Source organism: Periplaneta americana, chromosome 7 (assembly GCF_040183065.1).
Source record: "Periplaneta americana isolate PAMFEO1 chromosome 7, P.americana_PAMFEO1_priV1, whole genome shotgun sequence".
NCBI classification, from domain to species: Eukaryota; Metazoa; Arthropoda; class Insecta; order Blattodea; family Blattidae; genus Periplaneta; species Periplaneta americana.
Genome location: NC_091123.1, coordinates 68,122,643 through 68,134,788, shown reverse-complemented (window position 1 = coordinate 68,134,788; position 12,146 = coordinate 68,122,643). Strand labels below are relative to the sequence as shown.

The 12,146-nt window shown below is 36.6% G+C and overlaps 1 protein-coding gene across 1 annotated transcript; it reads left to right on the top strand.

Moving 5' to 3' along the window:
* Positions 1–8,725: 8,725 nt before the first annotated feature.
* Positions 8,726–10,234, top strand: Tapdelta (Translocon-associated protein delta). The gene has a single exon (XM_069830868.1). The coding sequence runs from the start codon at positions 8,831–8,833 to the stop codon at positions 9,344–9,346; it is 516 nt and encodes a 171-aa protein (XP_069686969.1). The 5' UTR covers positions 8,726–8,830; the 3' UTR covers positions 9,347–10,234.
* Positions 10,235–12,146: the final 1,912 nt, after the last annotated feature.

Below are 12,146 nucleotides of genomic sequence, written 5' to 3'. Positions count from 1 at the left end.
TTGTTGACGAGTCAAAGTGCTTCCGAATTGTATGATAAATAAAGTAAAGTACAGTCCCAGAAAAAAAATGGCTCGACTCTTGAAGATTCTTATAGAGCATGATTCACACCATAACGATTTAAGAACGGTTTTCAACCCAGTATTATTTGAGTAGTATTACATACATACATAAATGTTCTGCCCATGGGCAGGTCTTTCACTGCAAACCCAGCTTTCTCCAATTTTTCCTATTTTCTTTCTTCCTCTTTGTGTCCGCATATGATCCATATATCTTAATGATGTCTATCATCTGATATCTTCTTTTGCCCCGAACTCTTCTCCCATTCACCATTCCTTCCAGTGCATCCTTCAATAGACAGTTTCTTCTCAGCCAGTGACCCAACTAATTCCTTTTTCTCTTTCTTATCAGTTTCAGCATCATTCTTCTCCATACAATGTCACACTCCACACAAAGCACTTAACACCACTTTTTCCAGAGGTCCGCAGAAGATGCTCCTTTTTCTATTAAAAGCTTCCTTTGGCACTGCTATCCTCCTTTTGATTTCCTGGCTGCAGCTCATGTTAGTGCTTATAATACATCCCAAGTATTTGAAGTTCTGCTGCCTCATTTAGAATTCGCAGATTTACCTTCTTTATTTTTCTTGCGAAAACCATGGTCTTCGTCTCGTTTGCATTTATCTTTATTTCATACTGCTCACACCTGTCATTTAGCTCCAATAGCATATGCCTTAGTATCATCTCCTCTTCTGCTAACAACGCCATATCATCAACAAATCTTATACACTTTATTCTTCTTCCTCCTACATTTCTTCCTCCTACTTTTACCCCTCCTATGTTTTGAAAACAGTTCATCAAACCCTCCAAGTAGATATTGAACAGAATAGATGATAAAGTGCATCCAAGGGCGCTTCAACACTTGGAAGGGCCGTTGGATTGGATCCTGTGCTGCTTCGTTACCTTGGCAGTATGAACTTAGGGCGGGATGTAGGGGGTCCATTGGGTGAGCGGGTGAGGGATCTCATGCGGCCGGTGGGCTGGTACACCTCATCCTCATTCATCCCATAATTAGGGGTGCACAATAGGTCTCAGTCTGGCCGACGTGCTGAAGGATCATTTCTAACCCGCTCCTAGCCACCGTTCCCTAATTTTTGCCGTTGGACCTCGGACCCATTTCGCCATAATTTCTTCACAGACTGTCATCATTACCATAACCGGATTAAGTTCGCGGTGCAACGTGTTATATTCGTACAAGAGCGCGACCTTTCGGTGGCGAAAATCATTAACAAAAACAGGAGTGGTGAACACAATATAAGCTCAGGCTGCAGTGCAAGCCTTCGAGTCCCTCCTCCTTACAAGGTAAAGAAAAACACAATAAGCCTCAGCATCGGGTAAAACAAGGCATTGATTCGATACTGATCACAATAAATTAAGTTTCGTAGATTTCCTTTAGCTATGTGAACGTTGAGAACATACTTAAAAATTGATAATGACCTCTTCATTAGCGCCGTTACCTATATACATTTTTTTTTAATGGAAGAAACACTAGGAACAAAGTTTAAAGGCATTATTTATTTATACAGGGTGTTTCAGAAATACTTTGACAAACCATGGGGGCATGTTCCTCACAACAAAACAAGAAAAAAAGTTCATTATGTCCGAAAATTCTTAGTTTTTTATTTATTAATGAAAGAACATAATGAAACACCTGTTAGATATTGTCAGCTTGGTAGCAAGTGTTGCACCTGTAATCAATTCAGAAACTCATAACAATGAAAGTTTACGTTCAACGCATTTTGAGGTACAATCCAACAACTTAACTTAAGTTTGTAACCGATAATAATATTCATTTTGTTAGATAATCGAATTATGTTATCGATACAAGTCTGTTGATGCACCTATTGTATCCTATATGGCTATGTGTTGTCAAGGAGACTTGTTTACTATAGAAATTTGTCATTTGAACATTTGTTCATAGGATTTTCGGACACATGTTTAAATGAACTTTTTTCTTGTTTTGGTGTGAGAAACATGCCCCCAAGATTTGTCAAAATATTTCTGAAACACCCTGTATATTTACTGCTGATTTAGTAATGAAACATGTTATTAAACTTATGTGACCATAATAGTAATAATAATAATAATAATAATAATAATAATAATAATAATAATAATAATAATAATAATAATTTGAATGCAATTAGGCAAAATACTGAAGGGGACACGTCCCTCTTGTCGTCCTGCTTTTCATATAATATCACAGGCGATGAATTTCAATGTATTAATCCATGATCATTTAAATAAGTGGAATAAATAATATATTAAATTAATTTTAATTAAATTAAGAGCGACGAATCCAGTTTGGAGTACAGTAGCTATTTTGCACAAATTTTCCACTGTCCTTTTTTTATTTTTTACATATTTTGAAGACAATATAGAGTATAAAACATAGAACCCACAGTTTCACAGATTATAAAACATAGAACCCACAGTTTCACTTCAGAGCACACTTGAATCGTGAACATTGCAGAAACCTCGCATGTCCATTTGAGTAAGTTTTTCAGGAAGTACAAAACACTGATTATCTACAAAAGCATTTGGTATTCTGAAGCGGCTGTCTTCTATTAAAGGATAATAATAAGTTCTAGTGTTTAACATACATTAACTTTTTTTTTCTTTAGTGCTTTCTGGAAAAAAAAAATATATGAATTGCCACAACATGTGGAATTTCCACAATTCACGACTAGTAACAATAATTGTATTTCTTTAAAACAATTTTAGGTGAAGAAGATGGAGAAGGACAATTTTTTATCTTATAAATACCTTTGAATGTACATTTAAGTCAAGAAATTGAAAACACAAACATAAAAATGCAAAATTATATGAATAAAATATTTAATTCTTCAAATTATCGTTAATCCTATTAAATACATTAAGAAAAGCAAACTGATTCTTTTTACTTTCTAGAAATTCTACGTGCCCTGGATGTGTGTTCCTGCAATTTCTTGCAATTTGCTGTAAAGCCTCGTTCACATTTTTCAAGTAACTTGAATTCAAGTTGCACTTCAGACATATTCAAGTTATTTTGTTTTCATGTAGAATAAAATGGCGTCGATGGATGTTGTGCAAATAGGAATTTGTGCAGTGGCAAGCCTCTGTGCCAGGGAAATGATAAATATTGAAGAAATGGAAGAAGCGTTGTTCAGTATGGGTTAGGAATTAGATTAGTAGGCCTAAGAGAAATGCATGAACATTTATCATTACAAATATAAGTGAGATCTTCAAGCAGTTTTTATAATTCTTAATGTAATGTAATAAATAAAAAAGCAGGTCTGATTTACCGTAATTGAAAATGATTTTCTTAAAGCTGTCACAGTTCCCAAAAAAATCTATCAGCCACATTGATAAATGTCATCCCTTCAAGCAACACTCTTCTTAATCCTTCTTATCTTCCTCACTTCTTCTATATCTACAGTTTAACGGTTTTCAATTGTCTTTCGTACCTCATCTGTCTCCACGTTAAAATCTCTGCTGTTCAATTCTTCGTTGAACTCTTCCTTGGCAGCTTCCTTTGCATTTGTCACGATACTTTGCAGTTTTTATTAATCCACAGGCCTTCCTGAGTTTTATACAACTCCAGAAATTTAAATATTTTGTCATTATTTCACTTACTATTGTTCATTAAATGCGGAGTACCACAGAGCTCTCCACTCTCACCATTATTATTTAATCTAGCAATTAACGGTGTGCTACAAAATCTCACCGATAATGAAATACTGGTTAGTGAAAAATATGGGTACAGTTTATCTGATGATCTACCCCCCTTATTCGTCTTTGCATACACCGATGATGTGGCAATAATATGCAAAAAGGAAAGTGATGCGACTATTCTGCTTAACTTAGCCGGCAGCAGCCTTGCGGAAATAAGATCAAATCTCAATCTGCTAAAGAGCAAAACTATTGCCTTACGGAAAGGAAAATTATCTAAGGAAAAATCACCACCCTACAAGGATCAATTACTTACTTATGGCTTTTAAGGAACCCGGAGGTTCATTGCCGCCGTCACATAAGCGCTCCATCAGTCCCATCCTCAGCAAGATTAATCCAGTCTCTACCATCATATCTCACCTCCCTCAAATTCATTTTGATATCCTCCCATCTACGTCTCGGCCTCCCCAAAGGTCTTATTCCCTCCGGCCTCCCAACTAACATTCTACATACAGTATATATGTTTCTGGATTCGCCCATACGTGCTACATGCCCTGCCCATTTCAAACGTCTGGATTTAATGTTCCTAATTATGTCAGGTGAAGAATAAAATGCGTGCAGTTCTGCGTTATGTAACTTCCTCCATTCTCCTGTACCTTCATCCTTCTTACCCCCTAATATTTTCCTAAGCACCTTATTCTCAAACGCCCTTAACCTCTGTTCCTCTCTCAAAGTGAGAGTCCAAGTTTCACAACCATACAGAAGAACCGGTAATATACAAGGATCAATTACCTCAAAAAACGAACATATTAAATATCTAGGGATAGATTTTAATAATGAAATCTCACTCGATAAAACTAAAGTAATAAAATGCATAACATCTGACTTGAATAACCTTGTCAAAACAAAACTATTGAAACTAGAATGAAAGAGTACGATGAAAGAGTAATGGAACGGAGAAAAATTCTCTCCGACGCCGGGATTTGAACCCGGGTTTTAGCTCTACTTGCTGATGCTTTATCCACTAAGCCACACACGATACCCACACCGGCGTCGGACAGAATCGTCTCAGTTTAAGTTCCAACTCTCGGGTTCCCTCTAGTGGCCGCCCTCTGCACTACGTCATAGATGTCTATGAACGCAGGACTGAAGTCCACACATGTGCTGAGGTGCACTCGTTATGAGTGACTAGTTGGCCGGGATCCGACGGAATAAGCGCCGTCTTAAATCACGAAGTGATTTACGCATATGTACTTCGGTATATTAAAATAATATATTGAAACTAGATCAAACACTTAAAATAATTAATGAATTCATATGGCCGTGTTTAGTATATTCCCTACAATGTGCACCTTTAACTGTCCAGGACTTTTCTTCAAAATTTGGATAAAATTATCAGAAGCGCTGTAAAGAAAATCACTATGTTTACCTGATGATATGCCCAACAGTATGTTATACAGTAGCGTGCAAATTAATCCGAACAACGTAATTACTTATGCAAAAAAACTCAAACGGGATAAAAAAAAAAAAAGGATCTAAGACATGCCTCAGTAATCTATGTGGCCTCCCTTGTTCCTAATAACAGCTCTGAGACGATTTGGCATGGATTCCACTAATTTCCCACAAATATTCTTCATTTCTTCATCGCGAAACCATACACCAATGAGGGCAGAAATCATCTTTTCCTTTGTAGAATAATCCATTTTTTGCATTCTTCTTTTGCAAATTGACCACAAGTTCTTAATGGGGTTGATATCGGGTGAGTTACCTGGCCAGGGGAGTACCTGAATATTCTTCTTGTTGAAGAATTCTGTAGTTTTTCGAGACGTATGGCATGGTGCCAGGTCTTGTTGGAACACACCTCTGCCATCCGGAAATGATTTTTGCAGCTGGGGTACGATTCTGGTTTCCAATAAGTGAATATATTTGTCAGAATTCATCATTCCCTTGATTGGTATTAATGCTCCAGGCCCTTCATGTGTAAAACAACCCCAAAACATTACTTTAGGGGGATATTTGGGTGCTTGTTGGAGATGAGCTGCTGTTACTTTTTCGGATCCTTTCCGTACGTAAGAAACACGGCCGTGGACCTCGAAATGAGAGTCATCGGAAAAAAGTATATTCTTCCAGGCATTCACTGTCCAGTGTTGATGTAATTTTGCCCACATTAAGCGTTTTTTGCACATAACAGGGGTTAGCAGTTGCTTCTTAATAGGCTTACGAGCCCTTCGTCTAGCTTCCAAAAGCCCACGCCGCACTGTTGTGACGTGAATACTCGTCCCAGTGGTAGCCATTAACTCGCGGGTTAAGTCGACAGCAGTTAGTCTAGGATTTAATTTACTTTTCCTGACAATTAAACGATCATCTGCAGGTGAAGTCTTCCTTTTCCGGCCACAGTTTCCTTTTTTCAGGGGTGTGATGGATCCAGTCTCCCTGTATTGTTTTATGATCGAATTAACAGTAGCCAAACCGATGTGACATTCTGCAGCAATTTGCCTCTGTGTCATAGAAGAATGCTCTGCTAATGTTATAATTTTAGACCGTTTTCGTGGAGTTGTATCCATTTGTGAAGACGACAGAATGTACACAGGATTGCAGTATTAAGTCTTCAACACAACTGAAATGCTTATAAGTACAAAACGACAGGCAAAATGTCACATATTATAAAAAAATAATAACGACAGACCTTCAACAATGGAATTACACGTACTACAGATGTCAATTAAAGCGGTATGAGCAGCTGTGAGGCCTACAATGACAGAAAATGTAAAAATATGTGGTGTTCGGATTAATTTGCACGCTACTGTATGGTGCTAAAAAGTCAGAGGAATGGGTTTATTGTATGCTGAATGGGAGGCTGGTATTCAACACTATAATATATGCAGTCATCTCCTACCTCTTCAAGATATGCATTTGCATAATTTACGAAAACTAAACGAAGAACAGAACCTGGCACTTAGCAATTTAAATATTCACAAAGACATTTTTCCATCCAACATTAACGGAAGAAAGCTGCGAGAGATATTGCGAACTCTATATTTCCAGTCTCGGTATCTCTTACCGCATAAGGGAAAGGGAGTATCGTTATATGTAGGCTGCCATAACGCTAATTCCTGGATGTCTACAAAATAATCATTATCTTCATCGGAATACATAAATGGACTGAAGATGTCCTTCAATCTGACAGCAGTAAGGTCGGTGCCTGATCGAACTTTCAGCAAACCCGTTGTCGCCAAATTGGCTGCAACGAGACAGAAACCCTTGGACATGTGCTGAGGGTTCTGCCGAAGCACCGTACTGCTGCGAAACAATCGTCACCATCTAGTCAGAGCATCTGTAGCTCAAATCCTACAACAACGTGGATGGGAAGTGCATGAGGAAGTTCATTGTCTTTCTGTAGAAAATTCCAATCGGAGAGCTGACATCATAGCACTTAAAAGGAATGAAAATATAGCGTTGGTTTTACATCCCACCATTCGCTTCGAAAGGAACACCAGCGTATAGGGATTATAAAGAATGTACACTTCGCGTCGGTACCTTTGATGTAGCCGGACTAATTTCAATGACCTTCAAGCCAGCTGGAGCGTGAGATTCTGCTTTCTCTCTAGAGTTGGCGCTGACATCACACCAGCTAGCAGTCGACACAGCGGAAATATAACACATATAATTAATACATCTAGGTACATTATGTACTCAAATAAAATAAATTGAATCCATAAAATAATACATCCGTCATTAACTGTAATGTCTAGACTCTAGAGTTCCTTTATAATGAGAGTTGAGACGTTGACCCCAACAAGAATTAAAATATGTAATGATTTGATAGCGCTGAAAATGGAAAAACAAAACTCTTATGAGAAGTAAAACCATATACCTATATTATATTATATACAAATATTAAACGAAATCGATACTTAATTTTATAATGTACTATATTATTTTATAATATAATTTATTATATCTGAAATATAAAAAAATTATTATTACAACTAGTTTGCCACTGAGAAATAAGGAAAAGCTATTTAACTTGAATTTATTTGAAGGAAAGCGTTACTGGATTATGCAATAAGGTAGGCGATGTTTGGATCCTGTGTCTCAACTCTATACTCAATTATTATCTTAGCGTATGCTCGATTACACTAACCTCTAGCACTTGAAAGTGGAACTATACGCCAGTGCACAGAGAAACAAAACACAGGAAAATTCGCTCAGTGTCCATTCTTTATAATCCCTATTCGCTGGGAACACCACCCAGGCGGAGGAAGTATATTATGTTGAGAAACAGGCTGTCTACCAACCCTACCTGCCATTCCTGTCAGAAAAATATAAAATTGCAATTAATCAATGAATTGTGAGAGGCCTTCTGTTTGGAGCAAGAGGTACCTTACCAAAATTCACCGGTGATATCCTTAAAAGTCTAAAAATTAATTTCTATGAAATTCAATAAATTCTAATTAAAATTCTTAGAGATTCTCGCCAAATAAAAAATGACCACTTATATGCTAAATTAAATTAATTTTTCTTCCACTTGTTAATAACACTGTTTTAATTTTAATCTTAATCTTCAACTTTGTTCATAAATTTATTATTGTATTATTGCATTCTGGATCCTTGTGGTCACCCTCGGCGGAGGGCAGACGATTTTTTTTAAATCTCTCTCTCTCTCTCTCTCTCTCGTTCCCAGTCTGAGAGGATAAAAAGTACAACAGAAAAACAATCAACTCTTAATTTAACGCTCTCAAAACAGCTGTTAATTTAAATTCCCGCGCTTTTTCTCTTGAATTAAAATTATCAAGTGACGTTCACACTCTTCAAGTAGTTTCAAGTGTCCTTTCAAGTCAAATAAAAAGTAGAAATGGATTCAATTTCACCTATGTGAAAAATAGAATTTGAGAATTCTGCAATTCACGGTTCACTTATGATGAAGAGTTATGACGTTATGATTTATTTGCGACTGTAGCCTATGAGCTTCGAACAGAATCTACCCAGAGCAGGTAAATTTATTCGGTTGCCTGCCCTGGTTCACATGGACAACATTGTCAGACGTGGCAGTCCGCAGCACACGTTAATGTAGGTTATAAAGTTCGCTATATCAAACATACGTATCTTTTCGTTACGATCCATCATGGCGTGTGGTAAAATGTATTCTTTAGTCTGCATGTTGATTCTGGTGTCTTATTCATCTGCTGATGTTTGTACGAAGCCAGAAGTATCGGCTTCAGCATACACAACTCAGGATGCTACAGTTCTAACCAATATCGCATTTGTTGCGGAATTCACGTTAAAATGTGGAAACCATGTGACCGGACTGCCCTTATATGCAGAAATTAATGGAAAGACTCTTCCTGCTGCAAGAATCGGCGATGACAACAAATACCAGGTTAGCTGGACGGAGGATGTGAAGAAAGCAAGAAGCGGTGACTATGGTATTAATTTATATGATGAAGAGGGTTATGCAGCATTGAGGAAAGCTATTAGAAGTGGTGAAGATCCTTCCTCTGTCAAGTCTTTGGTTACCATTGTAGTTAACTATCCTGGAGCGTATCAAGGACCTTGGGTGAATTCTGAATTCATGGCTGCAATATTGTCAGTTTTAGTATGGTATTTAGCCTTTTCAGCAAGATCGAAACTTCTTGCTTGAGTGAAGAGGTAGCGCTATCATGACTTCCATCACTCATTTTCACATACAAAGTTTGAGATACCAACAATTTATTCTTAGGCTGTCAAAGAAATGAAGCTTCATGTGTTGTGAATCGTTTGACATTTAAATGTGTGGTAGAAACGTTATTGGTATTGATTGTATAAATGACTTAAAATATGTGTTCGTGCATTGGAAGTGCAGTGTAATCTACTGTTTATATTAAGAAGAATGAAATGGCATGTCTCGGAATTTCAGAGTTTAATATTCACTTACATAGAAGTTAACAACAACATTAACTGAATTCATTAATTTCATGTGGTTGAAGAAATTTACTTTTCATAAGTGCTGGGAAATAGACTACATAGTTGCACTAATTCTTTAAATTATTTTCATAATTGTTTACTTTAGCGATACTGTTCATATCCATTATTTCTCTACTTCTTACTGTGTGATCTCCATCCAGCTATGCTTTAGATAGATATACCTCTCTCTCTCTCTCTCTCTCCGGAAGTTAAGTTAGGTTATGTTCGCCCTGAAACTTTCCAACTAGCCTACACTTTCCCGACTTGCTTTTTGGCGATATATAATATTTGCCGCACTTAAAAACAAAATTGGGAGATTTACTTTCACAGAACGTTCACAATGTCCACATACTCTGTTATTTATTATGTCGTTCACCACTTGTTTGGTTACTTCCATAAACAAGAGAGAAGTACGTATCGCTAAAGTAAATAATTGCCGTTATTTTATTTTTTTTTTCATTTTATGTAATGAAAAGGGTACTAGAGTTGTAGTTCATTAAAAATGTTGGCTGTAAGTGGTACTGGTATGTCATATTTTGGATTGTGATTTTGGGTGATTGCAGATTAAAAAAATGTTTTGTACATAGTTATAATTCTTTTTCTTCTTCGTGGTAAACTGCCATGTCAGTATCTTTCTCGCTTCCTCATACCTTGTAGGCTATAATATAGAACAAGAAATTGCCCTTCTTTCAATGGAATGCTCACATATGCAATATTATCGTCATTATCTGAAAACTCGTCTTGGAATAATCTAGAAAATAACTATAAATGATTCGTTGTAGCACTTTTCTCAGAAAGGCACGTAATGTAGGCTAATATATTACAATAAAATTCGTTTTATGTGCCTTTGCGGTATGCTTCTTTCATTAATTGAATCATTATGCAATAGGTACGTATTTTTTGGAATAGGGATAATGGGTCTGACATTCACATATGTCGTTATTGCGCAAAGCACTTTTCATTCATCTATTTTCTCATCAGATCCTACCAAACCATGTCACTTGATTGTAGGGCTACTTGTCATTAATCTATCCTTCACCAAACTTTACTTAACCTTGCCACTGATAGTGGGGTTACTTGGTCATTAATCTTACTTCTCATAAGAACTTACCTAACAATGGGGTTACAACAAACATAGAGGGTAAAGAGAAGGTGGAAGTATGTAGAAAAGAATACCAAATTTTCCCTGATAAGAACAGCAAAAGTAAAGTCAAACCCATTATCCTTCTGTTCGCTTTCTTTAGGAATTGGGGGGGAAAAGTGTGATTACATAAAATTCTAGTTTACAGGTACTGAATTAGAATAAAAATGATAATTTCAATCCTTATATAAGTAACGAGGATTCAAAATTTAAATTGCTACAAGAACTTCCAAGTTGAATTGTAAATTATATTTTATGTTTGTAAAGTACCGTAGTGTCTTGCGATGAGTTGAATCGTATTGTGCAAATATTTCAGTGTATTTGTTTGGAGAATTATTTGCCTGTTTTAAGATTAGGATATTTATAATAAATGCAAAGTTCAATGAAAAAAAATAATTCATACGCTGTAAAAGGCTGCAGGACAGAGGAAACCAATGAAGATACAACTACAGACCATAACAGGCACTTGAATGCTTTAAGGAAGATCATGTTGGCAATACTTTTCAGAGAAGGGAGTGAAGTGCTGTTTACTGAAGTACCGGTACAATAAGTATCTGAAGGAGGAGATAGGTAAAAGAGGAAGAAGTTTAAAGTGTTTGCACAACTTTCCCGTAAAGATGTAAGTAACAATTTGTGCATATGGATTTTTATAAGTCACTTCACTGTAACAATGCTATAAAGATATTATTATCGCGTCACTATCATCAACAACAGGTGGCAAGCTTTGAGTTTAGCACAAAGATGACCGATAGGACTGCAAGGAAGGTTGACAGGTCCTTAACTTCTCACATTGCTTTCCAAATGTCAAAGTTTAAATATTGTATGTTGGTGCAAAGAAGGCTGAAGGCTTTAAGTCTTCCTGCACCAATCACAATATTTTTCAATAGTAATTTTTTAATTATTGTTATTGGATAATTTCTTTCCATCTCAACTGTTGTCCAGGATACCAATCCAGTAATACCCTAGATAGGAGTCAAGTAGTTCGGCTGATATGCAGGTTTCTGCATGTAGTCCTTTCTGAAGACCAGTGTCAGTAGCTGGGTACGTGTCAATAACCTTAAAGATGGTGATGATGTGGCTTGCCTGACATCCAGTGCATTGGGTTTTGCTTTCGACATTTGAATAGTTTATATTATAATTACATGCCCCACCTTCATACTCAAGTCACATACCCATACTATCACTCTTCTCACATATCTTCGGGTCCATATTTTCTTAGAGTAGCCAATTGGTTAGTTTCCTAAACTAAGAAAAACAATTCTGTCTGTGATTTTTCTAAAGCCCTGAGACTTTAAAAGAAATAGGCCATGGACCTACATAATCCTCCTGTCATACATTTAAGCATTTTTTTTTAATA